The sequence below is a fragment of the Gavia stellata genome, chromosome 31 (genome assembly GCF_030936135.1).
Source record: "Gavia stellata isolate bGavSte3 chromosome 31, bGavSte3.hap2, whole genome shotgun sequence".
NCBI lineage: Eukaryota > Metazoa > Chordata > Aves > Gaviiformes > Gaviidae > Gavia > Gavia stellata.
Genome location: NC_082624.1, coordinates 3,821,027 through 3,846,161, shown reverse-complemented (window position 1 = coordinate 3,846,161; position 25,135 = coordinate 3,821,027). Strand labels below are relative to the sequence as shown.

General features: G+C 47.6%; 1 protein-coding gene across 2 annotated transcripts in view; it reads right to left on the bottom strand.

The window, feature by feature from the left end:
• The window catches only part of LOXL2 (lysyl oxidase like 2), a 41,559-nt gene that overhangs the window by 10,742 nt on the left and 5,682 nt on the right, over positions 1–25,135 (bottom strand). Inside the window, exons 3-7 of one of the 2 annotated variants that reach the window (XM_059831435.1) lie at positions 12,860–13,071; positions 6,673–6,895; positions 6,625–6,639; positions 4,527–4,710; positions 283–434 (exon numbers count right to left, since the gene is read on the bottom strand). In XM_059831435.1, coding sequence (XP_059687418.1) covers positions 283–434; positions 4,527–4,710; positions 6,625–6,639; positions 6,673–6,895; positions 12,860–13,071 — 786 coding nt within the window. The remainder of the gene's footprint in view (positions 1–282; positions 435–4,526; positions 4,711–6,624; positions 6,640–6,672; positions 6,896–12,859; positions 13,072–25,135) is intronic. The other variant, XM_009819242.2, reaches the window with a different exon arrangement.

The following is a 25,135-nucleotide window of genomic DNA, read 5'->3' as shown; positions in this document are numbered from 1 at the left end:
ACTGGACTGCACGGGTTGCAGCTGAAGTGGCACTTCACTCATTTATAAGCCCTGTCATACTGGGAGGAGCTCAAAACTCAGTACAAAAAGGGAGCATCGTCCTTATTTGCCCTCCCGCCTAACATAACGCAGATGTTAAAATCTAAACTGAATAGGCACGGCTTACGTGAAACGATTCCTACCCGGATGCCCTGCACTGCTTAGCAAGGGAGGGCAGACGATGTTCCAGGATGAAAACGCCTTGTTACGACACTCGCATCCGGATCTCACTTGGCTTCTCACCTGGTTCTGGAAACCCATCGCTGGAACGTTGCATCTCACAGCAGCATCCTCTTCGTGGTTACAGCCCTGCGACTCCATGTTGAACTTGCAGTCCGTGACTGATTTTTCAAAGCCCGTACAGTCGATTTCATTTAGATGAATTGGCCCCATGCCTTGGGGAGGCAAAGAAGAAAAAAAGAGTCCTTACCTTCTGCCATGCTTCTATGCAGTGAATAAATATCCAATAACGGTTTATTAATACATTGCAGACATCACACTGGCCTCTAGCATTCAAAACACAGTAATTCTGAAAAAATTCCAGTCATTTCTTGTAAAAATAAAACAAAAAGCTGCAAGATTATTATTAACAATTTTACCGTTAAATTCTTTCCAGTAGTCTCTGGGACTCAAGCAAGCAAGAACCACAGAAAAAGCCAAGTTTCCATTGTTACATAATTTACAAATTCACAGATTATGACCTTTTGGCTGGGTCTGTATGCTGGAATCTGCTCCCAGTCAAGCCCTGACATTTAAATGGGACATAGACACGTTTGCTGGGACAACAAAACAACACCACGGGGACGTGTGAGAAGTCAGTGAAACACTTCGGGCAGGTGTGTGCGTTACAGACTCCAACAACACTGATGGAAACAAGAGAGTGAACATCATTTCATGCTGCAGAGAACGGTCGCAAGCTGTTGGGAGCCAAGTTGAATAATTTGGTTCCTCTCTGGACAAGTGGCAGCAGACAATTGTCATTTCCACCAAAGAGGCACAGCAAGAGGAGAGAGACACATATGAGAAGGCAATAATCCTGCCTATAAAGCCCTCAGGTCCTGTTTCCAAATGGAGCCCAAAGCTGGTTAGAAAGAAGTTTTCGGGGGGGACGAATCAGAGGTTCCAGCAGATGATCTTCATCACAGAAGAACAACCAGAGTCCTTCTTGGAGCCCAATATAATCCATGAGTAATTGCTGGTGGAAACACGCTGGACAGCTTTGACAGGAGATCCTCACAAGTAGCAGATGTAGAACCTCTGGTCTCCGGCAGTTTCTAGGAAGCTTTCGGAGATGGGAGGCTGAGAATAAAAACAGTTCTGACCTTTACTATCAACGTGCTCTCTCCGGACTTGCCGTAATCAAAAGACTGGCAGATGCTGTGCTCTTCACTGCAGCCCTTGGCCAGGCACCGCACGCGCGCCCGTTTCTGCTCAGCAGCCAGGAGCAGCACGATGCTGGTGGTGATGAAATGCAAAAGCCACAGAAGTTTCCAAGGAAGCAGCATCCACCCACCGATACCCTTCTCCAGCCCTTCCCATCAGCTGGAGGAGGTTGACCAACACCAGATACAGGTGTTCGGTTTGGAGTTCCCCTTGTCGGTACGCACAGCGGTAGGCTGCCAGAGGCCAGGCTGACCCATCTGGGTAACAGAGGTAGAAAAGCAACTGTTTTCTTACCGTTTCTGACAGCAACTGTTGATTCTTCATTCCTGCAACACTATTCTCATCACAGCAGAAGTGATGAGGGCTCTGCAGAGCCAAAGAGCTGTACCTGTCTCAGAGCATTCAAATCAGCAGAGAACAGACCATGGAAATGACATCCTGGCTGCTGGCTCCGTTCCTTCGTCTGCACTCAGAGATGACACAAATTTCCCACCGTTAGACAGTGGCAGAACCACTAACTGTGCTCTCACCAACAGCCTCCTCCCGGGCACGCGCTGCCTCACCACGAACCCTCTTCTGATCATTCCTCCAGAAAGGAAAATTTTACCCAACTTCAAACCTGCTCCTTTTAGTTCAAAGCAAAGGGCTGACTCTGGAAGGCAGGAAAATGTAATTGGTTTATTAACAGGTAGGTGGGATCCTTTTGCTTAAAGGCTTCTTCCTGCTGCCATCTGGAGCCCTTCTAACTGTGTGGCAGCCAGCACACCTATGACTCAGAGACCTAACCGTGGGTGACAGTTTAACGACCTGTCTGGTGAACCCCTCACCTCCTCAGACTTCTGCTGAGGCACAGGGAAAACAGAAAAAAATTTAAAAAAAAATGCTCTCTAGCCTATTTCCACACTTGTCTGCTGGAATGAGTCAGGATGTACCCTGGAGCCTTCTTTGACAACAGCAGCAAGAACAACAAAGGCAGAGATGTAGATGTACTGGGTTCAATCTCATCCACAGAATTAATTTGGCTCTGGCCACCTTTTGCACCTTAGCACTTCGGCCAGCCCTACATCCACCCATCACACAGGATCTATACGATGTGGGAGCAGACTCCCAGGCTGAGGCCGCTGGGGAATGCGTAGCTAGCATTTTTTTTGCTCCTCTCTTATTAAAATCCTGTTTGTGGTCTCCATCTGGAAATGGTGACACTGACCTACTCATTTTGCAAGCCACCGAACACTTCGAGGAGGAGGAAAGCCTTGATGCTGACCAGAATTGGACGGTGATGCACCAAGAACGCAGGATGGATCCAGTCCAACATTCTCCACCGAAACAGGCCGACAAAGTCATACCAATGAAATGACAAAGCAGGAGGGCAGGGCCACGGTGCTGACCCACGTAACCCTGGCACATTTGCTCTTCTCGGGGAAGTTCTTTTATGATAAGTGGAGGCAGTAAGTGCTGCTATCCCAGGCACTGAAATGTAGCCAAACTGCATCGCTGTATGTGCTGAAATGTGGTGATGAAAATTATGGTTCCTCCCATGCCATTCCCTTTAGCATAAGACCAGGATTAGGATTGTATATAGAACACATACATTCACCTACTGCTTGAGGTTTTAGTCTATGTTCTCCCTCCCAGGACGTTGCAGTGGACAACACATTCGGGAGATCTGGGCTCAGCATCTTCCTTTCAGATGACTCTTGTGTGAATAACGATAAATTGTTTAATCTGGGTCTCAGTTGCCCATCTATAAAAGGGAGAATAGATCATCTTCTCCATACCCTGAACTCTTTGTGTTAGGCACTCATATCTCCCAAAGGTTGCCGTCTTAACTGGGACTTCTATACACGGCACCCTGATTTAACGTGTGGCCCATCTTTACGCATTTTACCCTGTGAAATTAAATCTCCAACATGGCAACGACCAGTCCTTCAAATTAGTCTTTGAACACGCAAATTCCCCGAGATGCAGCTGTAACAAAGCAAAGCGTAAACATGCGCATGGACACAGAGCTTAACTGTGCACCGGGAGCATGAAGGTGAGTTTGGGCCAAAAGAGCTCCTTTTCCTACCACAACCTGACGATCTGCCTGCTGAAGGGAGTTACTGAGGACAGTTTTGACAGGGCGCAATGATTGATTGCCAGTGTTTAACAGTAAAAGAAAGGAAAGCATGTGGGATTCAGCAGCCGCTGCTAAGAGTTTCCAGGCTGCGGGAGACAGCAGGGAACGGCGTGTTCTCCTCCCTCACGTGGCAGCCGCTTCCCCCCCACGATGATTACGCTCTTTCCTAGATGCAGCTAAACACATCAGCAGCTCCCTGCATCCCACTGCAAGATTTTTTTGGCAAATCCAAGGGATAGGTCACATTTTAAAGCTTTCCAGATTCTGGACGCCCCCACCGTACTTTACACGTGTTGTTACTTTCCCTCCCCTTCTCCAAGCCGTGCGGGGCTGAAGAAATTTCACCCATTCATTTAGTTTCACAATAAAGGGTTTAGTTTGGTGTAATTTTCTTTAGGGTTTATACTGTGGGAACAAGGCGTGTGAATCAGAAGGTGGTTTGAGAGGGCGTACGTTAGGCTTTGAGTTACCATTTACCACAGTTTGGGATTTAAACCAACTCCCAAATACAGGAAATCCAAACCCAAACCTGGCTCTGCACTGTTCAAAGGCCCTTCTATTTATAATGGGCTAAATTAATGCTCTGGTCTTAAATTGGAGAGTGTTTGAAGTCTGAATCCAGGACCCATTTTTGCCAGGAACCTTCTAGTAATGCATTGCACCATGATGTGGATCTAGAGAACTCAAAGAGAATTTGAGAGCAACGGATGTGATAATGAAGAAGTAATTACTGGAACAGCTGTCTGAGGGGAAGGTTAAACTCATCATCACTAGACTTCTTTCAAGGAATCTCAAGATTTTTCTAAGTCACGTATTCCAGTTCAGCCTCAAGCTCCTGGACTCAAGAGACTTATTAAGGGTAGAGAATAAATTCCTGGTCCCCAAAACAAACATCCCAGTAAAAATATGCTCTGCCCTGAATCATGAAAGGGTTCTCGGAGGTGGACAAGGCACAAACGGTCCCGGCAGCTCTCACCGCTCTTACCTTGCCCGAGCCTTGCGCCCGTTATTGCCTCCTTGGCGCTCCCGAAGCCCAGCTCTCGGCACACCACGCTGGCTGACACCAGGTTCCAGTTATCGTCGCAAACCGTTCCCCACTCCCCGTTTTTCAGCACTTCAACTCGTCCTTCGCCAGTGTTGGCTCCCCCTTTCAGCCTCACCAGTGGTTGCTGGAAGACGCAGAAGTGGTGTTACCACTGCCTAGGAACGACGCATGCTTTTCTTTACAGCTCTTATTTACAGCACGTAAGGTAAGTTGTGGCCCAAAAAGTATTACCCTGAGGCACTTTAAAACAACCACCACATAATACAAAAGGCTAAAAAGTGCTGGATGAAAGGAGATCTTTATCCGCTAAGACTTACGGTACGCATAGACATATGTTTCTCACATCCCTATACGTGGGCAGAGAATAAAAAGAGACATCTCAGTTCTCTGCAGTTTTAGTGCTTGGATTTAGGAGCCTTTTTTCCACACAAGCAGTTCCGCAGCAGAGGAGTGCTGCTGCACGCAGGAGCAGCTGGACATTCAACAACCCAATTCTCATCTCGCATCTCTTGGAAGCCTTATAGGAAGCTTGGGAATCGCACGGAGCCAGCTAGCGCACGGCCCTCGTCCGCTTGCTGCCTGTGGTTCAGCCGCTAGATGGGTTCATTTGCTGCACAGATCTCCAGACAGGGGTCCCGGGTTAACCGAGGAGACCGACATGGAACTCAAGCCACGTAAAAACTATCTGTCCGCTGCAGTTACGACTAGTGGAATGAGCGATCTGGAAGATCACAGTCAGAAATACACAGCTGAGCGGCAGGTCCAGTGCCATTAATTTCTATTCTTCTTCTATTTCTATTAGTCACCCGCTATACATCGCTTACAGCTTTCCCCAGTACCAAGCAGAGAGACCCGCCAGCTGCTGCACCCGAAAGAGGTGTTGTTGCGGTGGGAGCCAAACCTTAGGTATGGGAACACCACGCGATTTGTGCGGAGTCTGAGAGAAAAAAAACAACCTTAAATTTTAAAACTGGAAGCTTATACAGTTCTCCAGGCTGGGGTCACACGAAGGACATCCAAAGCCTACACAAAGGCTTAAGGAATTACTTGGCAGTGCGCATGGCTTAGAAGATTAGTAATGATTTACAAGACCTTTCACCTTCGAGGCCTAGATCCTGCAAGCTCTCGTGCAGAGAAGTGCCTGGACTCCAGGCAAGGAACCCACGGACAGGACTGCACTATTCCCGTGACAGCAGTGTCTGGAGGTGCGGACTGGGGTCTTCTCAGGTGCCAAGAGAAAGCCCTCTCCTAAAGCCACAGAGGCATAGGGCTGGGGGATGCAGGCTACAGCCAAGGGCTATAGGCAGGATCCACAGCACCCTGCAAAAAAACCCCCTCTAACCCAGCATTAAGGGCCTCCAGACCTTGAGATCACCCCTGCATCCTAAGGCTGTCCATACCTTACAGCTGGAAAATTTCTGTTAGCATCAACCTAAAACGCATTTGCTGCAAGTTAAGCTGTTCTTTCACATGCAGTCGCCCCACCGACACCAAGAACAACCGACTCCAGGGTTGTTTTACAACAGCCTTTTACATATCTGAGATTTTTTTACGCTACACTCAGCCTTGCTAGACTAAACAAGCACAGCTTCTTTTTCAACCTTTCCTGTAGACCGTGTTTTCCCAGCCTCTCAGGGCATTTCTTTGCAGAAGACACAGGGATAGCGGAAATGCCAGCTTATTCCCTCGTACCTCTACGGGAGAAACAACCCAGCAGTATTTAAGTGACTGTGAAACAGCAAAGCCCGGCAGCAACTGGGCGTGCGTTCAATTGGCTTCAACACAACAGCTCAAACAGAAACGTGACAAATGTATTTTCTTACTACTTGCTCACAGCCTTGCCAGCTGCAGCGGCGAGCTGGTCTCCCACCCTTCTGAGCCTGCAGACGGAGGCAAGGTACCATGTATTCGTGAGGATAGAGAGTCAGCGGAGCTTGTAGCAAGAAAGGAATACAAAGCAGGGACATTTGGACAACAGGTTGGTTTGTGGCTATGGCCATACACATCCTACAGCTGATAACCGACGGTGAATAGTTACACCCCCAGGCTTCTCCTACTTGACACCTTGCATTCAATCCCTGCTCACCTCTTGCCTGAAGGCTTTTCGGAAGCCACTGTGGCTGCTGGGGGCAAAAGCACGTCCAGGGACACAGCTGACTACTGCAGGCATCCCGTTCTCACAGGTCGCGTTCTTCTCTGCATCCACATTGAGGTGATTGCCCAGTTTGCAGCTGGAGATATGAGCCTCATTCCCACTGCAGTCCATCGAGTAAGCCCAGTAATGCTGCTTCCTTCTGCTGGCAAACATCCTTAAAGGAATAAAAGAGAACAGAAAAAGAAAAGCTAGGAATCCATAAAAACTGCACTCATGTGCTACATTTGGGAAAAAGAGCCTTGAAACGAGGATTGAACAGCATTATTTGAAGGCTGATCCATCCATACGCACAATGACTCTCTGTTAAGGTGTCACTTGGGAGTAAATAGGTCATCTGCTTAAGCTAAAGATCAGAGTATGAATCCACAGTGCAGCTAGAGCAACAATTACGCGCTCGAAGAAGAGACACATAATAGAGATCCCTACATTATGCGGGGGTCAGAGATCAGCGATTCAAAAGGCTGTGTACAAACAGGGCCTGTGCAAATAACGCTGGTGAGTTTGGACTAGAGAGGCCCCCAAAAAGACCTCTCCCCATAAACGAGCTGTTCTCTTTGCTGGCCATCACCCATCAGCTGTGAGAAGATGGCAGGCTGGGAAAAAGCCACGGCTCTCCGGCTTCTCTCAAAGCTGCAGTGTTAACAACTGTGAGGCTGAAAGCAATTTCCGAGAGCAAGAGCAATTCCCTTGATGACGTGTTCACAGCAGAGGAGGTTGGCAGCAGTTTCTGCTTCTTGCTCCCAAACTGTAGTACTGGCCTGGAGGTGCTCCAGGGACTCCTAAGGGGGAAGGGGCGTGTGTGATAAACGAGAAAAGAAAGTAACCCAGCTTCATCCTAACTGCATCGCAAGGCTGTCAGACAACTGTATCGGAGCTAAAATAGTCAACAAAACAAAAATATAGGTCAGATCATTATCAAAAGGGAGATGTTAGAAGTTAAAAAAAAGTCAAGGCGCAGAGGAGCCAACGCCCTGCTGCGATCTTGACGTGGCTTTGCGAGATCCCGGTGCTGCTCCTTATTCCAGGACTAGCTGCCATGCAGCCCTGGTGATCCAAGGATTAGCTGTGATAAATGGCATAGCAAGGTGGGTGGAACTTGCTGGGAGAAAGATCACCAATTCCCATTAACTGTAGCACGTCCCTGCAGGACAGAGAGCCTGAACAGGGTCTGGTAAAGGGACAAAGAGCCTTTCAGAGGTTGTTGGTTTGAAACTAAACTGGACAGGTCAAGATTTTCCCAGTTGATGCCCTTCGGTGGTGCCGCATGGGCTAATTTGCACAGTCTCAGATGATTGAGGGGACTATCTTCTCCCCTTCTGCTTGCTAAGCTTTGCTGACGAGCTCAGCAGTTGTCTAGGCTCATACGGCTCGCGGCCACTGACTAATCCTTTCTGGAACCAAATTTCTCTGGGTTGAGGTTAGGGCCAAATACAGCCGGGCTGGAGATGGAGATGCAATTGCATCACGTGATAGGGAGTAAACGCTGAGCTGGAAAGGACAGAGGATGGGGCAGGGCTGAGATCTATCCCATGGAGCAGTGACAGGCAACCTGCCTCTCCTGCGGGTAAAACACCGGCTGTCAAACTCCAAGTCTGTCAAACCAGAGCTGTCAGGGACCCTGAATCAACAGAAAATGAATGGGAAATAGGAAGGGGGAATAAAAATTAAAAAAAAAAATAGTAAAACCAGGGAGGATGCAGGTAGAAAGAAAATGCCAGCCACTTCTCAGCTAGAATATTCGGTTCAATTTGGACCAAACCTTGAGGATTTTTCTTCCTTTAATTAAACTACCCAGGATACTACATATCTACCAAAAAGCCATGAAAGCCTCTGCCCTTGGACTGCTGGAGCTCAGCACCGAGGTCCCACTCGAATGTTAACTGCTCTCTTGGACTGCAGAGTGATGGGGCAGATTCAGGCACACGTTACACACTGGAAAGCATCCGGAAGCGCCCGCGTTCAGCGACACCACTCCGTACTCTCCCAGCACGAGGCAGCTCTGCCCCACCACCCTTTCAGTCTGTATGCTCGGTATGGAAGTGAGAACCTGAAGGAGTATTTTCACTGAGGGCCCTGCGCAGACATGTGCGGAGCGCTCCATGAACTCCAAAGCAGACAAGAAACACAGCCTGTCTTAGAGAAGTAATTGCAGGGATGCCTTATAATAGCAAACAATGACCTCATCCTGGAAATTTCACGAGGCATTAACATCTGGTTGGTATTAACGGCCCTTGGTAGGCTGGGGAGAAATAGCCAGAGAAAGCCCCGCCTCATTTCCCCAGACCGAATATACATAAAAAAAAGCAGAATACAGATGATCTTTACAGAGAGAAACTCACGGCATTCTTGTTATTTACTTTTTAACTTTTTTTTTTTTTTTTAAACTTATTAACCACCTCTCACTGGCTTTGGTATCAGGCAAGAGCAATGCTGCTCAGATCAGAGGTGTGAGTGAACAGTCACGCTGTGAGAGTTTAGCCAATTCTAGGTCAAGTTGGAGCCCAAACCATTTCGACTGGTCAGGAGAGACAGACCTTCATCACATAAGCTTTAAACAAAGACATAGGTTAAGCCCAAGGGCTGTGGGAAGTGGCTCAGGGTTTAGCTAAAGCAACCTGGCTATGTAAGAACGTGTCAGGGAGGACTCAAGGAGAGCAGAAAACAAATCATTACACACATACATGCCGGGAAAATTCACCCCTAACACGCTGAACAGAAGCTGGTGAACTCCTCTTCAGGGCAGTGAGCATAAAGTTTCTACCCTTGAGAAATTCTTCAAGCATTTACTGAAGTTAACCAGTTTGCTGTCTTCAGCCTCAGGGAGGCAGAAGAGAAGCCGGACCTGCCACCTCCTACCAAAGCCCTTAAGATCCTGGCTTTGCTAGGGAAAACCCGAACCATGAGGATTTCTACTACAAGCACAGAAGTAATTAACCGCCGTACACATCTGACCAGATTTATAATGCTGTGAGCAGACTGGTTCAACTGGGAGATGCTGTTTAGACTGACATTGAATGAAGTATCCGGCAACTGCTGAGCTCCTCCATCCTATTCTTTGACAAATCACAAAGCTATAAGGCCTCGAGAAGGCACCAGGTCCATCTCTCTGCCTTAGGCATCTCCGGTCACAAACTTCTACTCTCCCCATCAGCAAAATGCATTTAATTCTACTCTGCTGTCTCAACCAGAGCAGGAATTGGGAGGAGGAGTTAACAAGTGGTGCCTATATAAAATCACTTTGAAGAATGAACAAGAACATGGAAACAACATTGAGATTTGTTTCATTTCCTAACATAAATCGTGCTGTCAGCTGCAGAGTCTAAGTTACATTCAGGAATAAAACCCTGGCACCGGGACAACAATGAACTAAGTTGTTTTCTTTCAAGCAAGATCCATCTGCAAATCATTTCACCTCCCACCATTGTGCAGAAGCAGAGCAGAGTATCAGCTAATTCAGTGTGCAAAGCTGTAGTTTGTGGGGAGTGGGACTGGCGGGGATGTGGGAAGGGGGCACTCGCAGCCCCGGCCAGCAGAAACTCGATTCCAGCCCGTCTCCCGGCTATGGAGCAGGAAAGGATCTGCTGTTGGGAGAATGGTATTTATGAATTAGGGAGAGCAAAGCCTGAGAAACGAGAAGAACGTGTCTGAGGCTTCACACCACATGGAGAGAGGGTTTAGTTCAAGTGACCAGCCAGAGATGAACTCTTCCCTCTCCAAGACAGAACAGGACCGGAAAGTGTGCGGGACAAAGCAGAGAGCAGTGCTCTCAATGGCCCAGGCAAGCAGATTACAGTGGCTGTCGTTCTGGTACCCTGATGGTGAAGCAAAGTTCCCAGCCCGGAACTGGGAGGTTTCCCTCACCAGCAGCGCTGGTTGTATGCGATGTGTCTGCCAGTAACTCAAAGCACAAAGGCAAATGCTGCAAGAAAGAACACAGCTCTTAAAACTATGCTAACCAAACAAAACTGTCTAGCTGACCAAGTTTTACAAGTCTCTTCCCTCCAATAAAATGACACCCCATCTTCTTTCAACCTGGGATAACATTCAGCATATTTTCCAAAATATCCTTCTGTGGGCGCAGGAGCCCAGCAAGCCGTTACCGCTTGCCGAAAATGAGCAATGGTGAGGGAGGTTTTAGGATGCTGGGACTACTTCAGCAATCTGCCTGGCTCGGTAGCAGAGATCTCCAAGCCTGGTATTTGTAAGCACTGCATATTCATAACTCCAGCTCCAGTGAATGGTATTTTCAACATTGCTGAATATTATGCTGAACAACTGTGCCTCAGTTTTTCCATCTCTACGTGCACTATTGCAAGAGACAGGACAATAACCAAGCACCCTTTTAAGGCAGATGGCTCCAGCTGCTAAAGTTAATACTTTTCTTGGAAACACCGCAACGGAGAAGCAGGAAAAATCTACTTTGTCTTACTAGAGGTAATTTATTCTGTTGTCCTGCTCTGATGCAGGGGATGGGAATCTCAGAGTGGAGTTAGAGGGAGACATGCGGCACAGATGGGAGCAAACGCCCCTCTAACTGGTGTCCGGGGCAAAACATGAGACTGTCTGGTAGCAGTTATTAATTCACTGCTCATCTCCCTGGGAAGCCTGAAAACAGAATTCCACTTGGGTTATTTATTTTATATTCTTTGTGCTGCTATGTGGCTTTACGCTATTCCAACCCAAGGACCTCTTCAATTGATCACGATCTTGCTAATGAAAGAAATGAAACGGGGCCAGCCAGTTCCAGAGGGAGCTTTCAGAAATAGCAATTGCACAGCCCAAAAGGAGCGGGCAGGAAAACCACAACTCCTGCCTGGAGAATTCAGTTCTCCCCCTAACCAGTTGACGCTTTCCCACTCCATGGGTCACGGTGTAAGAAAGAAACGAGACAAGAGTTTCACTTAAACAGTTTTGCATCTGCTTTAGGGTGTTATTTCTAGGGAACAGTGTAGGAAGAACCACGTCTGTGATGAAGGCTGGTGACAAAACGCAAGGTGAAGCAATGACAACAGAAAAGACCAGAGCTCCTGGCTTTCAAGAAACAGGAAACACAGCCTGAACCGATCCGCCTGCAGCTCTGAAATACACATTCTCCCTATGGATCACTATTTTCTTCCCTCGTTTTAAAGCAATCCACGATTATAGGAAGAAAAAAGCAGCATCGAAATCACAACAGCCCCAGACTGCATCCTTCTACAAGCACCATCTCACAGGCGCAGGCAGGAGCAGCAGCATGGACATGCGACTGAGGTTTTTAGCTCAGCGCTCGGCTCTGCTCAGAGCAGGCTGTAATGGACAGAGCAAGTCACACAGCTGGAGGTGGCTGGCAGCTCTTCCAGCCTGCGTCCCTGAGGAACTGCCAGTGCCAAAGGGGCTGAACGGGGGTAAACAACAGTGAAGATTTACTGGGAAATATTCCCCTGGGCAGACTGCTCCTCTGTGGGTGATTTGGCAGCTGGACACCCATGAAGGGTGAACCTCTGTGAGAGCCAGAGCAGCTGGTAAATGCGGGTAAACACGTCATGAGAGGTGTGAGACCAGGAATTGCATGCAGTAGCGGGAAGGAGGAACCTGGGCAATGAAGCACAACAAAGGCCTGTTTTATTCCAAGATTACTCGGCTGGAGCTTTCAGCACATACCAGATCTGATCCTACAGCTGGCTTTCTGCAGAAGGATGGGGTAAGCGGTCAGATTTGCTTACAGCCGATAGGTTTACTGGGAGAGTATGATCAGTTTGCTCACATCCATCCCCCTGCACACAACACAGAACCTAAACCGATCGCTGCTGAAGGAAATGACGATGCTGTAGCTAACACAAAAAGATTTCTTGGGCTGGCTATCCACATCTTTGCTATAGGACCTATCAAATTCTACAACTGATGCTGCAGTAGGTCTTCAGCGAGAACGGTGAGGATCAAACGACTCCCCTGTCTGCACAAGGAAATGCTTGACATTTCAAATATTTACACAGAAGGAAAATCTGATCTGAAGGAATGAAGCAGTTGGAGGTTTTTCTACCTCAAGGTCTCCAGTGTCATTTGACAATTTGCATTTTTGAACAAGGCCCCAAGTGTTCAAAGAAACACGCTTGTGTCTCATACAAAGCTCTGCTCTTACTTGTAGACGTTGGTGTTGTATTTCCTCTCGCTCGGAAATCCAAACATGCCACAGACAACTCGGGAATTTTTCATGGTCCAGTGCTTGTCGCAGATCTGCTTCCAGGTCCCTTCGTCTTTCACCTCCACATAACCCTCTGTGACAGGCACCCGCTTGCGGTAAGTGGCGAGGATGGCGCGGATCCTTATGTCCTCCACCTGGATGTTCATGTTCTGCAAGCATAAAAGAAACACGAATGATGCTGGCTTGCAAGGAAACTGGTTGCGTAGCTTCGAGGTGGGGAATAAAAACCATTCTGTTCAGGGTTATGGCTGAACACAGAGGGAGGCAGAAGGGAAGAGCTGTTTAGGAAAAGACACAACAGGGAAGCAAACAAACCTTTCCACCTTGTCCAAATCCATCCTGAGAAAGAGGATGCTTTTTCTCATTAAAAAAAAAAAAAGCATTATTTTACAAATGGCTATGTAACAAATCTCCTTTGCTACTTGAATTCATTGAAGTGCTTGTTGCAGAAGCACAGAGACCTTAATTTAGTCTCAGCTACTATGGAAGCGAACCGAGCTCAGCTTTGCTAGGGCCACCTCAATGCTGGCAGGGTGCAGGGAGGTGGGAGCCCTGGCAAGGAAGGACGTCGGGGCTCTCACCATGCCACTGGGCATCCCTTCCCCACCCGGGCTGGGCAGGCGCTGCAAAAGCTGGGATCCCAACGTGCTGACACTGGCATTTCACCGCTTCCCCAGGCTCGGTTCCTCCTCCAGCTGAAGCATTACTTGGGACAGCAAATGAGTCATGAAGGTTGAATGGCTTTCACATTCGGAGCCTACGTGAGGACGCTGCACAAACAAACCTTGCAAGGACCCAAGCCCAAAGGCAAACGCTGACTGGAAAATATCCGCTGTTGCAAGCAATTACAAAAGAGCTACTGAAAATTTTATAACTTGCTTCCAGGAGACCTTTTCTTGTCAAAAATGTATAAAGCCACGTGGTGCTGCTAACAGTTACATCAGACCTGAGGAATCCTCCCCTCCCCTCGCTCAAATTCAATCATTTGGAAAAGAAAAATGCCCAGAGCTTCAAAGAGATGCAGGCCTCTGCTTACCGATCAGCGGCACACAGAGGTATTGAAGTCAGGGGGATCACAGCAGGCTGTGCAGGGTCCTGCAAATTACACGTGGTGCGTCCATTCTCCAGATGCTTCACCGACACTGATGCAACTAACAGACCCCGGGCAAATGGAAACCGACGGCAGCAAAACAGCCTGCCAGGCAGGGAAAGGGGCAGGCACCTCCTCCTCGCCACAGCTCTGCTACTGCTCTGCCCGCATGGCCTTTGGCAAGTCACTTAAGCCTTCCCCCCCTCTTCTTCTCTCCCCCCCCCCTTTTTTTTTTTTACTGTCTACATTTACCAGCCAGTTTTAAAGCAAACTAGATCATTGATTCCTCCTTTCAGCTTCAGCTACAGGAATTCAGTCCTCCAGCAACTTGGCTGGAGCATCCCCGAGACACCCCCAGTGACCCTGGAAAATAGGACCTTGTGATTTACCCAGTAGGATAGTGGTGCTCCTACAGGGTTCACAGTTTGGGCTTAGGTTTTGAAAGCTCTCGTAGCCCTCAAGAAGAAAAAAAACAACCCACAACGATACCCAAGTTTGTTACATCTGAGACATTTTAAGGTGCTCAAAAGGTCTGATGCAAGAGCAAACCTGTACACTCCTGTGTAGTCTGGGAAGTCCATTTGCAATACAAAGAATTTATCCTGAATTTGGCAGATTCTCTTGAAATATTGCATAGCTTTTGACTCCATGCTGTCAGGGAAGTATCAGAGCCTCTGTGCATTGAAGGCCTCCGCCGGCTGGTTTCCAAAGCCTGCAACCGACTTTTCCTGTGATGCAGTTTATGAAATGTTTCCAGCTCTTCACTTGATGGAGAAAGCGTGTTTACCTGGAGCTAAAGGCCAGTGCTGCCTGAGAGAGCACCTTGTTTCTCCACTCCCTCCACCTTGCCTTAGTTTCTTCACCAGGAAACAAGAGGCAATCAAAGCCTTAAATCCATTTGGAAATAGCTTTGACTGCTGAAGATCTAAAAATGTTTTTAATAAAAGCCTATTAAAAGGATTAACCCAAAGGACAGAGAGCCAAAGCTTAAAATTGCACTGGAAAAGCACATGAAAAGATAGTAACTAAGGAGGAAATTTGCATTGACAGCTGAGAAAGTGGGTGAGACAGCCTAAGTGAGTTTTTCCGTCTGTGACTGCAGGATATATTCACCCTATATAAAGCCCTAAGTATGTTTGCTACACGTAGTTACGTCAGTCTCAGCCCTACTGCATATTAAAGTGACCCAAATGGAACATTTTCCCTGACTAGACCTGACATCAGCAATGTGCTAAAATCCACCCGCGGTTTTCACTTGACAGCCACTTCCATTTTGCTTGAATTTAGACAGGCCGGAGGCTGCAGCCGGTCCTCGGCACGACGGAGAGGAGGGGCGTTTGGAACAAAGTGCCATTTCACATTCAGGAACCATGTTTAAGATGCCTGTGTCTTGTGAGGAAGCTGCACGACAGCCATTGCTAGCCCCATTTGAATCATGCGGAGTGCCATTCCAGATGTTAAACATCTGCCCGATGCTTCCACCGCAAAGCAGTGGAATCATTACTCCCATGTTGCACCTATTAGTCATCATTAGTACATCACTGTTCTCACTACTGCACCATCAGAGGTCTTCACGGAGGTGGAAGGTGGTGACAAATCTGAAAAGCTCCAAGGTAAGCAGAGCAATCAAAGGATGGGGGATAGCAATGATTCTCAGCAATCTCCTTTTGCAGACTGAGAAATAAGGTGCAGAGACAGCAAACTGCTTCTCCAAAGACCACAAAGGCAGGAAATCGCATCCAAGTCTCCTGAGGCCCCGGCTCGAACCTCCACATGAAGACCCCTCCTGCAGCAGGGAACACCAGCTAAACCTCCAGCACTAAAGCACTCACATTCTGATCAACCACATTGGGTTTCTTTTCTCCTTCCCGCTCCACCAGCCTAGCAGGAGCTGTGTTGCACAAAAACGGAGATGTCCAGCTTGTCTCCCACAGCTGCCAATAACAGATGCTGAGGAAAGAGCACCTGAACAGGGCAACATGCGGCAATTCTTCCACGCTGTATTCCTGCAGCTTCTGAGCATCTGTTTCTCACAGACTTTCCAAGCCAGAGGGTATATTTTAATGTTCAAAAACCCTGGATGGATTTGAGAATCCCTTAGTGGGATTTAGGTGTTCAAGGAACGTGTGGACGTGGCACTGCGGGACATGGTTTAATGGGCATGGTGGGGTTGGGTTGGTGGTTGGACTTGATCTTACAGGTCTTTTCCAACCTTAATGATTCTGTGATTTATGATATCAGAGCAACAGGCAAAGAAAGAAACCAGCCTACCGAGTCAGAGAAGGGGAGAGAGAAGTCGAGGTTGCAAAAAAATAAAAACTCTTGAAAAAAGGTAATCTTGGGAATGCTGTTCGGGACCTGATGATTTGCCTGTTATTTTTGCAACTAGTTCAGCAGCTTAGCAAATAAGAGCAAGTTGCTACATCCGTTTCCAACAGAGCTCTGACCACTGCAGGGGTGGGGATGCTGGGGTGCCCGTAAAGGATCCTGGGGTGCCCTGACCTAGTGTGGTACCCGTGACCCAGTCTAGGACTCGAGACGCCTGCATTTCCTACCTCCAGGCTGTGCCTTTGGGCATGTCTTTTCCACTAACTGATTGGATTGGGTTGTCCTTGCCAGTCATTTATTTCACAGAAGTGAAAAATAAGGTGCAAACTTGAATGGCTTGCTCTTGGACTTGAAAAAACACTGTCAGAGGCAGTGTGATACCTCAGGCCCTGCAGGCTCCAGTACAAAGGTCCCACGACACGTCTCTCTTCCCCCAGAGATGTTGACATACACACAAAAAGAAATCCTGCTCTGACTTGGGACTCTGTTTTAGTGACTCCAACTCTATTGTCATGATTTTGCCTGTATTTGCCAAGGAAGGGGGGGGGGGGGGGCAGAGTGAGCAAACTAGTAAGAAATAAGCCATCATTTCATTCCCTCGAGGGTATTTCAATCTTCAGATAGCTACAGCAGACCAGCACGCAATGACATTTTCATGATCTGTCTGAGAGCAAAACCAATCCACATCCATTCCCCTTTCTACTCACAGAGAGCAGGTTTAGAGCAGAGAATTATTGATGCAGCAACTCAAGGGTTTGCACTGAGTCTGAACAGACAGCAAAATGTCCGAGAAGAATTCCACATGCTGTAGACCTCTGCTTTATAGTGGAAGATTAAAGAACAAAGATCTAAAAATCTACACTGTAGATTTCTCAAGAAGAAAGGACTGCTAAGAGCTTTCTCCTGAGAACTCTTTACAGATTTTAATGGTTTCCCTTTCATTACAGAGTTTTTGTCACACTTTGAGTATTCAATAATGCAAATACCCGCAGACTTATATTTTATCTTCCAACACCAACATGTAGAGGAGCTGGGCTAATGGTGAAAGCAGACTCCACATAAAAATCAGAAGCAAACAATACTTAATAGCTAGAGCAGACCTTTTAAAATCACCCTCTCCATATTCTATGTACACGTGGAGACAAACGCCTACAACAAGCTGTCATATCAACAAGGAAACCTCATCTCTGTAAGCTTTACTTCTTCTCCCTTTGTAGCCACACACTGAAGCTACAGGTTAGACCTGGTAGATCCTCTGAAGGATATTTGAGGACCACAGAGCAGGTATCCAACCAACTCAGAAACTGAATGCATATCTGCCAAGCTCCCTCCTCAGGTACCAACCATAAAGCAGAGCCTTCAGCCATATTTCAGGAGCCAAGCAGCCATTCACCAAAGAGCAATGCTACCTCTAGGAAATAAAACTGGGTTGGCTGCACCCCACATCATAGGAAGGAAAATAGAGGCCCAAGCCCCAAAGCCAACGGGATACAGCTTGCTCAGCCTAAGGCTGAGGAACACAAAGCAGGGAGGGACAAAACCGTGCACAAACCCACATTTCAGCTTCCTCAATACAAGGGAAGAATGCTGCTGAGGATTTCTACCCACAAAGCAAGAGGAGATACCAAGCCCAGAAAGAGTTAACTCTCATGGCTCAGGCATGACAGTCCTCCCCTTCTCAGCTAGCCTTGCGCAATTTCCACCTATTTAGGCCAACAGCTGGGGAGATGTATGTGCCAGCCCTTTTCTTTTTTTATTTTTTCTCCCCCTAAACTCCAAGTCTTAGAATTCAGCTACTAGCATAATTCAGACCTGGATCTCCAACCTCTCCTTTGCTTATGAAACAATTCCACCCACATACTTGAGGTTGAATTGGCTCTTGCCTTTGCTTTCTGCTCTCCAGAACGCTGCTAGTTCAGAGGACAGCGCATCTTGCATTGCTGACCCCGTGCACAGAGTTTGCGGGTCTGCTGCGTCGCCTCATTCGTCAAGCCGCAGCTTCGCTTTCATCGAAGTCATCCATTCTGGCACAGACAAACTCCATTAAGGGAGTAAGCACATAAGCAATAAGAAATCCCACGGCATTTTTCTCCTGCTTGAGTTAAGCCTCCTTAGCCTTGAAAGGTGTGAAGAAACAGAAAGCGAGATAAAGCTGGGTATGGAGGGCAGGGGAGGAAGCGTAGGACGTCTATTCCTAGATTCGATGCTCTGGCTTCCACATCAACCTGCTTTTCACTGGAGCCACTTGACTGCGTATAGCGATACAAAAATCAGACCGAAGCTAAAATAACTCCGCAGTCTGAGGCTGAAGAGATCCTGCTCAGGTCTGCCACAGATCTCCCATGTGAGTTCAGCCACACCAACTCACTTCCCCACCTCCTTGCTCTTGCTCGCAGTTCCTCACCCCTTTGGAAAGGGAAGGCAACGCTACGCTCATCTCACCCGCTCTGAATGGCAAAGTCTCCACAGCAAGGGCTTCACATCTGTATTTGCCCGAAGCAAAGATGTGATTTCTGTTGGGACTGCCAACGTTACCACAATACAAATTAGTATAAAAACGAGGGGGGAAAGAAAAAAGTGTCAAACTATTCTGGGTTGGGCCACATTCCCCTCCACCCCGCTCCTTCCCTCGCACCAAGAGCCACGTCCGAGAGCCGCACTGCTGCTCCTCTTCAGTCCCGGCCACAAAAGCCCACCGCAAACCAACACGCTGCGCTCTGTTATGAAACCAATGAATCTCAGCTTCAGAAAGCCGGGGCCTGCCCGGAGACAGCGAAAAGAAAGGGGTTTGTTTTTGAGCTTTCACAAAAGGATTCCTGGCTCGGAAAGTTTTCACATGAGCCTCAGCTGCTTTTGTTTCCACTCTCTGAACCAAATGCTTCCCCACAGCTTCGGATCTGATTGCAAAAACCGACACAACTTTCATAACATTTTCTTTCACCTTTTGCCATCTGTTTTGTGTTGGCAGAACGATTATGCCCAGGACAGCATGCTTGTGCCCTCCTCCACTGCCCAAGCTCGGTGATACCCTTTCTTCTTGCAACAGCCCTGAGGATGCAGAGTAATCCATACAGGGAAGAAGATCCCATTCCTAGAAACCCGACTGCTACTTCGCAGACTGCAGACACTACCCTGGTTCTGAATCACCGGCTCCTGGCTGAGAGCAAGCCACAGAGCTGGGATTTCAGAGGGGCTTTTCTGAAGAGCGTCTCAACACTCACTCTAAACACATGCCCACTTAGCAACGACACTAAGAAAGCAGCTAGAGAACTGCATGGCGCAAGCAGGTCTGAACAGCTATGGCTGTGCGTCTCTCCCCTACGGCCAGCGAAACTGCTCAAATGCAGGCAGAAAGGGAACCGGAATGAAATTTTGCTTCTGTGTATTTTCCTTTTTTTTTAAAAAAAAAACCAAACAAAACCAAAAAACCTCACCAGGAGTGATGCTAAGGATTGTGGAGCAAGAGAGTGGAGGTATTCAGTACTGGCTTTGGCAGCTCTCTGGTCGCCAGGTGATCGTACGAGCTGACAGCTTAGGCAAAGGTGCACTTCTTGCCACAAATCCTTGATTTAACAAATGCGAGGAGCCTGTCTCCTATCTCTGGCTAGTCCAGTCCACATTCATTGCTCTTCTGCTTTAGGATTCCCCGTAATCCGCTCCTTCCCTATATGCCTGACCTATCCCACTGCCCCTTAGATGCACAAACCTATTCATATCGTCATTTTTCATTTACAGTGGAGCCCCGGAATTTCTTGGCTTCCCAAACACCAAGACACTAAGGCTGCAACTTGGACAAGAAATGAATTCATTTTTTTTCTATTATGAACATAACACGAAATCTTCCCACGTAGATTTTGTTCATCCCAGAGGCATCTTCTCTCCTGCATTTAAACCCTTCACTTACTTCCACTGAAGTCTCAGCTACCAAGCCTTTTCCCCTGAAGATGACTTTTTAGAAAGCTATCTCTTCACATACATAAGAACGGGCAAAATCTGTTTTGATTTAAACATCTGGAGCTGTGCTTCTGAGTCACTAACAAGGTCGTGGCTGTTAAATAAACACGGTGAAATAGATGCTGCAAGACAAAGACGGGTTGCCCATGGGGGACAGCAGTCCCCTGGGAACATTACGCCGTATTGGACTGCAAGCACTTTTTGTTCTGGGTTTGCACAGTACAAAAGGGTAAGGGACGAGAGTGCAATTCAGGATTAGGGTCCAGGAGCAAACACAGTGCAGATTATAAATGACAAAAGCCGAGGCCTTTGCTAAGCCATGAAACGCTTCAGTGGCAGCCTTATGATTGCCAATGCAAAGCAGGCTAATGAAAAGCAGTAGAGAACAGAAACGCTGGTGACAGAAGCGAGCGAGAGAAGGCAGGGGCACTGAACCCTGGAGGTACTTTGGCACGGGTGGGAGGCTCAGCTTAGGATAGGATGCTGCTTGGTGCTGCGCGCATTGTGGCATGAGGATTTCATGATGAGCAAAGCTTTTACATTCTCCATTTCCTTTCTACTAAGCTATTTTAAAGACAATCTGGATCAGATGCTGCAAGCTAGCCAAATTTATTACCCAACCTCTGCACTGCAAAACAGAACAAGATCATACTCTGTTCTCAGGCTTGGTTAAATATTGCCTTGTGTAACAGAGAAACGGTATCACATCCAGCACAACGGCTGTCAGCTACTCAGGCCCTGGATGCAGTCGGTGCAAGGAGACAAACAGATTAACTCTGTTCCTCAAGGAACCGCAGCAAACCCAAGCCAGCCTTGGTGCCTTCTCAGCCCTCCCAGCTCTCACCTCCCGCTAGATGACAAGCGCCAGCTCTCTGCCCAGCAAACCCAGCACCCCAACGTGCCACAAGCCATCACAAAGAAACCATTGAGGCAAGCAGTTAGAAACTATCGCACGCACGCACTTTAAAATTATAGCACTAAAGAAAACACGGCAGCTTACCCCAATGGCAGCTTAGTATTTGTTTGGAGTTAGCTCCAGAAGAGATGCTGAGACCCCTTCCAGACACACAAAGTATCTGCATTTATGTTACACACAGGCTTATGTTTAGAGAAGTAAATATTTACACCAAGGGGAAAGAAATTAAAACACTGTTGTCATAACAAACAAGCAAAAAACCTTTTATTGTCAAACATTCTTGAGAACTGGACATTGAGAGACAGAGCTGAAGTCTCAGATGGTGGTGACCTAAGTTGCAGCTCCCCATGGTACGGAGAGAGTCTCCACTGATTTGCATGGCAAAAAACTAAGTAAGAGGAAGAATCATCTGCATGCCAAGCACAAACAATGACCCTGTCCTCCTCCCCTCCTTGCACCTTCCAGTTAGAAGCAGCTCAGCATACGAGAGCATTTTATATGGCCTTATCCACAGAGCCCAATTTAACTGAAAGCTCCTGAGCAGGACTTAGCAATGCTCTTTCCCACCGGTTAAGAAACTTGGACAATATAGTTCAACCCACTTTTAACCTGGCATAACCAGAGCCTTTGAGCCACTGGGCTTTGAAGGGAGATTTTTTTTTTTTTTTTTTTTTTTTTTAATACTTCACATACATCCGGAAGGGAAAAGAAGGACAGAAATAGCAGCACAGCCTGGTATGTTTAGCTAGACCTTGTCTGCCCACCGTCTGGCCAAAGCTACGGTCTAGGCTTGGGCACCAGATCTATTTGTGAACTTGTAATGGCTGCAGCCATTTGATATATTTAGAGTATGTCCTATTTGAAGGCTGTGTGTGTGCACACAGAGGAAGAGGGTGGACAACAAATATTTTGTTAAGGATGTTTTGGGGGATAGGTTAAAAAAAAATACCTATCGTGCATTTATTTAAGAAATATATTAAGGGTAGGAGTTAGTTACTGTGGTCTTAAAATTGCTGGTCAACCCAGTAAGGCAGTTGCAGGTGGGCATGTGCTGCCTTGGGACAACACGAAGCGGCTACATGTACTGTTTGAAATGCCTGCAGTCCCTGCTCATGGTTTTGTGAACACACATTAAATCATTTTGATTTCAGAGCTTCTGGCATCCTGCGAAGACTTAGGAAAACATTTGAGACCGTGCACACATTTAAGCTGCAGGCTTTGGCACCCTATGAAAGAACCTTAAAGCAGGTCCACGCTGCCCACCCGACCACTTTCAGACACTTGTGACCTGCAAGACAAGAAACAACCAACAGTCACAGTGCACCTTCCGCACCAATTTTATCCTGCTCTTTGCACCTTTTGCCATAGTGTATCAGCAGAAGGAGGAGTGCAGTTCAGAACAGTCTAGATGCACAGATTCTGCTCCCAGCTTTTTTCCTCCACTCAGCTCCTAGAGCCTGGTCCTTCCCCTTGCTGGCTTCCCCCGCCCCACCTGCAGAACAGACACAGAGCTTACTTAGGGCAAGCAGACAGCACAAGGTCCCACGTGCTCAGAGATCTTTGGCTGAAGCAGCAGATTCCACATGTTATATTTTACAAAGCTTGAATTATTGCAGTTCACTGTATATATTCATAGCACTTACTGCCCGTCCCTCCCAAACTCCATCAAAGAGTCAGCAAGCAGCTTCTGTGTTCTCAGATATGCTTCGAGCACTTAAAACCAACGTGATTAAACTTTTCTTTTCCTTTGAGCTCCCAAGACACCACTCACAATGTGCCGGCCACACTGTAATGCCTACAAGAGTTACCATTATGAATAAAGTGGGTAACGTGCTCTGCCATCATGGTTAGACTCAAGTTGTACATCAAGCCACTAATGTGAATTAGAGTACGCAAACCAGAGCTTTTACTCTGGGCTGTGGCTAAAAAAGAAGGAATGCAAGCAAAATCAAACTCCGAGTTAAACAATGGTGCAAGCGCGGATGCCTCAGCGGAGGATCACAGCAAGCAGGTTTAGCATCAACTTCCTCGTGTTCCCAACCATCCGTACAGGTTGTGGGCAGCCTTAATGTTCACATACAATTACTGGGTTAAGCCATGCTCATCCACGCACTTGCAGTGCTTCCAAGCACAGCTACTGCTTTTCTTAACCCTTTCGGCATGTGCGGCTTACTCTCACAGAGCTGGAGTCTGCAGGAGGGGAGAGAGGATGCGATCCTGGTGGTACCTGCCTTTCCCCTCCTAATGCTCCCAGAGGCAAACAGGTAATAACAAAGTCAAACCACAACCCCTGCTCTCTCCATCAACAAGACACTGAGTAAGTAGTCTACACGCTAAAGAGGAGGGGGAAAAGCCCCTGTGTAAAATGCATTCAGTGTCATCACGCTCACGCCAGCATGGAACAAACACTGCTCTCCTAGCTTTGAAAAGGTGAGCAACCTTCAGCGTGTACGCAGCCACTGAGCTAACGGGCTATCGGGCTAATTCTGACCAGCCAGCAGCCCATGAAAGGGCCATCCTGCTATGCACATTCATCACTCTCCAAGAAATAATCCTTTGAACAAGTCCCAAGGCTAAAAAGCTGCAGTGGCTGCGGAAAATAGCAAGCAAAAGCGATGGGAGTTTCTCTGCCCTTTAGCAACAGCCTGATGGATTTCAGACCTGCCCAACCTCGGTCCTGTTAGAAGAGTTAACCTCTTCCTGCTTGTCTCCCGTCTTCTTATCGCAGATCTTCCATCACCCACCCGAGACTGAAACGTTTCCCTTCGGCCTCTGACTGGCAACTCGTCTCACAGAAGCAAGGGTCAGGCACTGCCCCTTCCCAACAGGGCAGGGAATGGAAAGGCTCAGGGACAGGAAGAGATATGATGTAACCCTCAAAATACGAGCTGTGACGGGAAAAGAGCCGTCTGAGCATATATATATAAGCCAAGTGGTTTATGGTGATGGAAAACTTCATCCTATACTACTTATCTGCAGCATTTCCAAACTGGGAAATGGAGGTACGTACGTTGTCCAACAAAAATAAACTCTGCTCGAGGGCTATCGTGTTGCTTTTAAAAGAGTGTGAACTCTTTGCCTGTCAGGTTTTAGGAAGCAAGGCCAGATTTCAGCAAATGTCAATTTGCACAGCCCCTCCGAGCTGGAGCCCCGTCAAAATGAAGTCAGATGTTGTCTTATACCGGCTGGCTTTCCACGTTAAATCTGAGCTGCACTTGGCAGCCCCAGAGAATGTAGCACTAAAGGGTCTTGAAGACACTTCCTAAATGATGAATTTAAGACGGTCCATCTGTCCCCAGCAGTGGGAACACACAGAGCTCCCTATTACAGGCAAGGGAGATCAAGTGCGACGGCATGCGTTTGGCGACGGGTTAACCGGGCTGCGCAAGGCACGTATTTCCCCCGAACGCTTGCGACAGGAACGCAGAACAAAACCGCGGCTCCCACCCCGCCGCAGCTTACACCCTGACGCGTGAACGTACACTGAAGCCAGCGCTTGCTCCTGTTAATCTGCTGGCTGTCGAAAGATCAGCTTGCAGATAGTCGGATCCGGTTGGGAATCGTTACAGTTGTTACTGAGTACTGTGGGAAAGCATCACTGGAAGGTGCAATTGAATACATAAGCTCTGTGCATCATCTTAAACCAGGCCTATTTTGAGTAAAGCTTGGTTTTAAAAGCAGCTTAAGGGCAAACTGAAATATCTTCCACTGGAAATCTCGGTGGGAAACCTGTACTGGTTTAGCTCTCGGTGCAATAGCTGAAGCCAGTGGGACTGGTGGAGAGACCCGACCACAGCATTGCTGCTCAGCAGAAAATTCCAGGCCCCTCAACCCCTGATCTCATTCCAGAGAGAAAACATCACTTGGGCAAGCTTTGGGCTACAGACTAAAGAACCCAGCAGCTTACAAAACGATGATGTTTCCT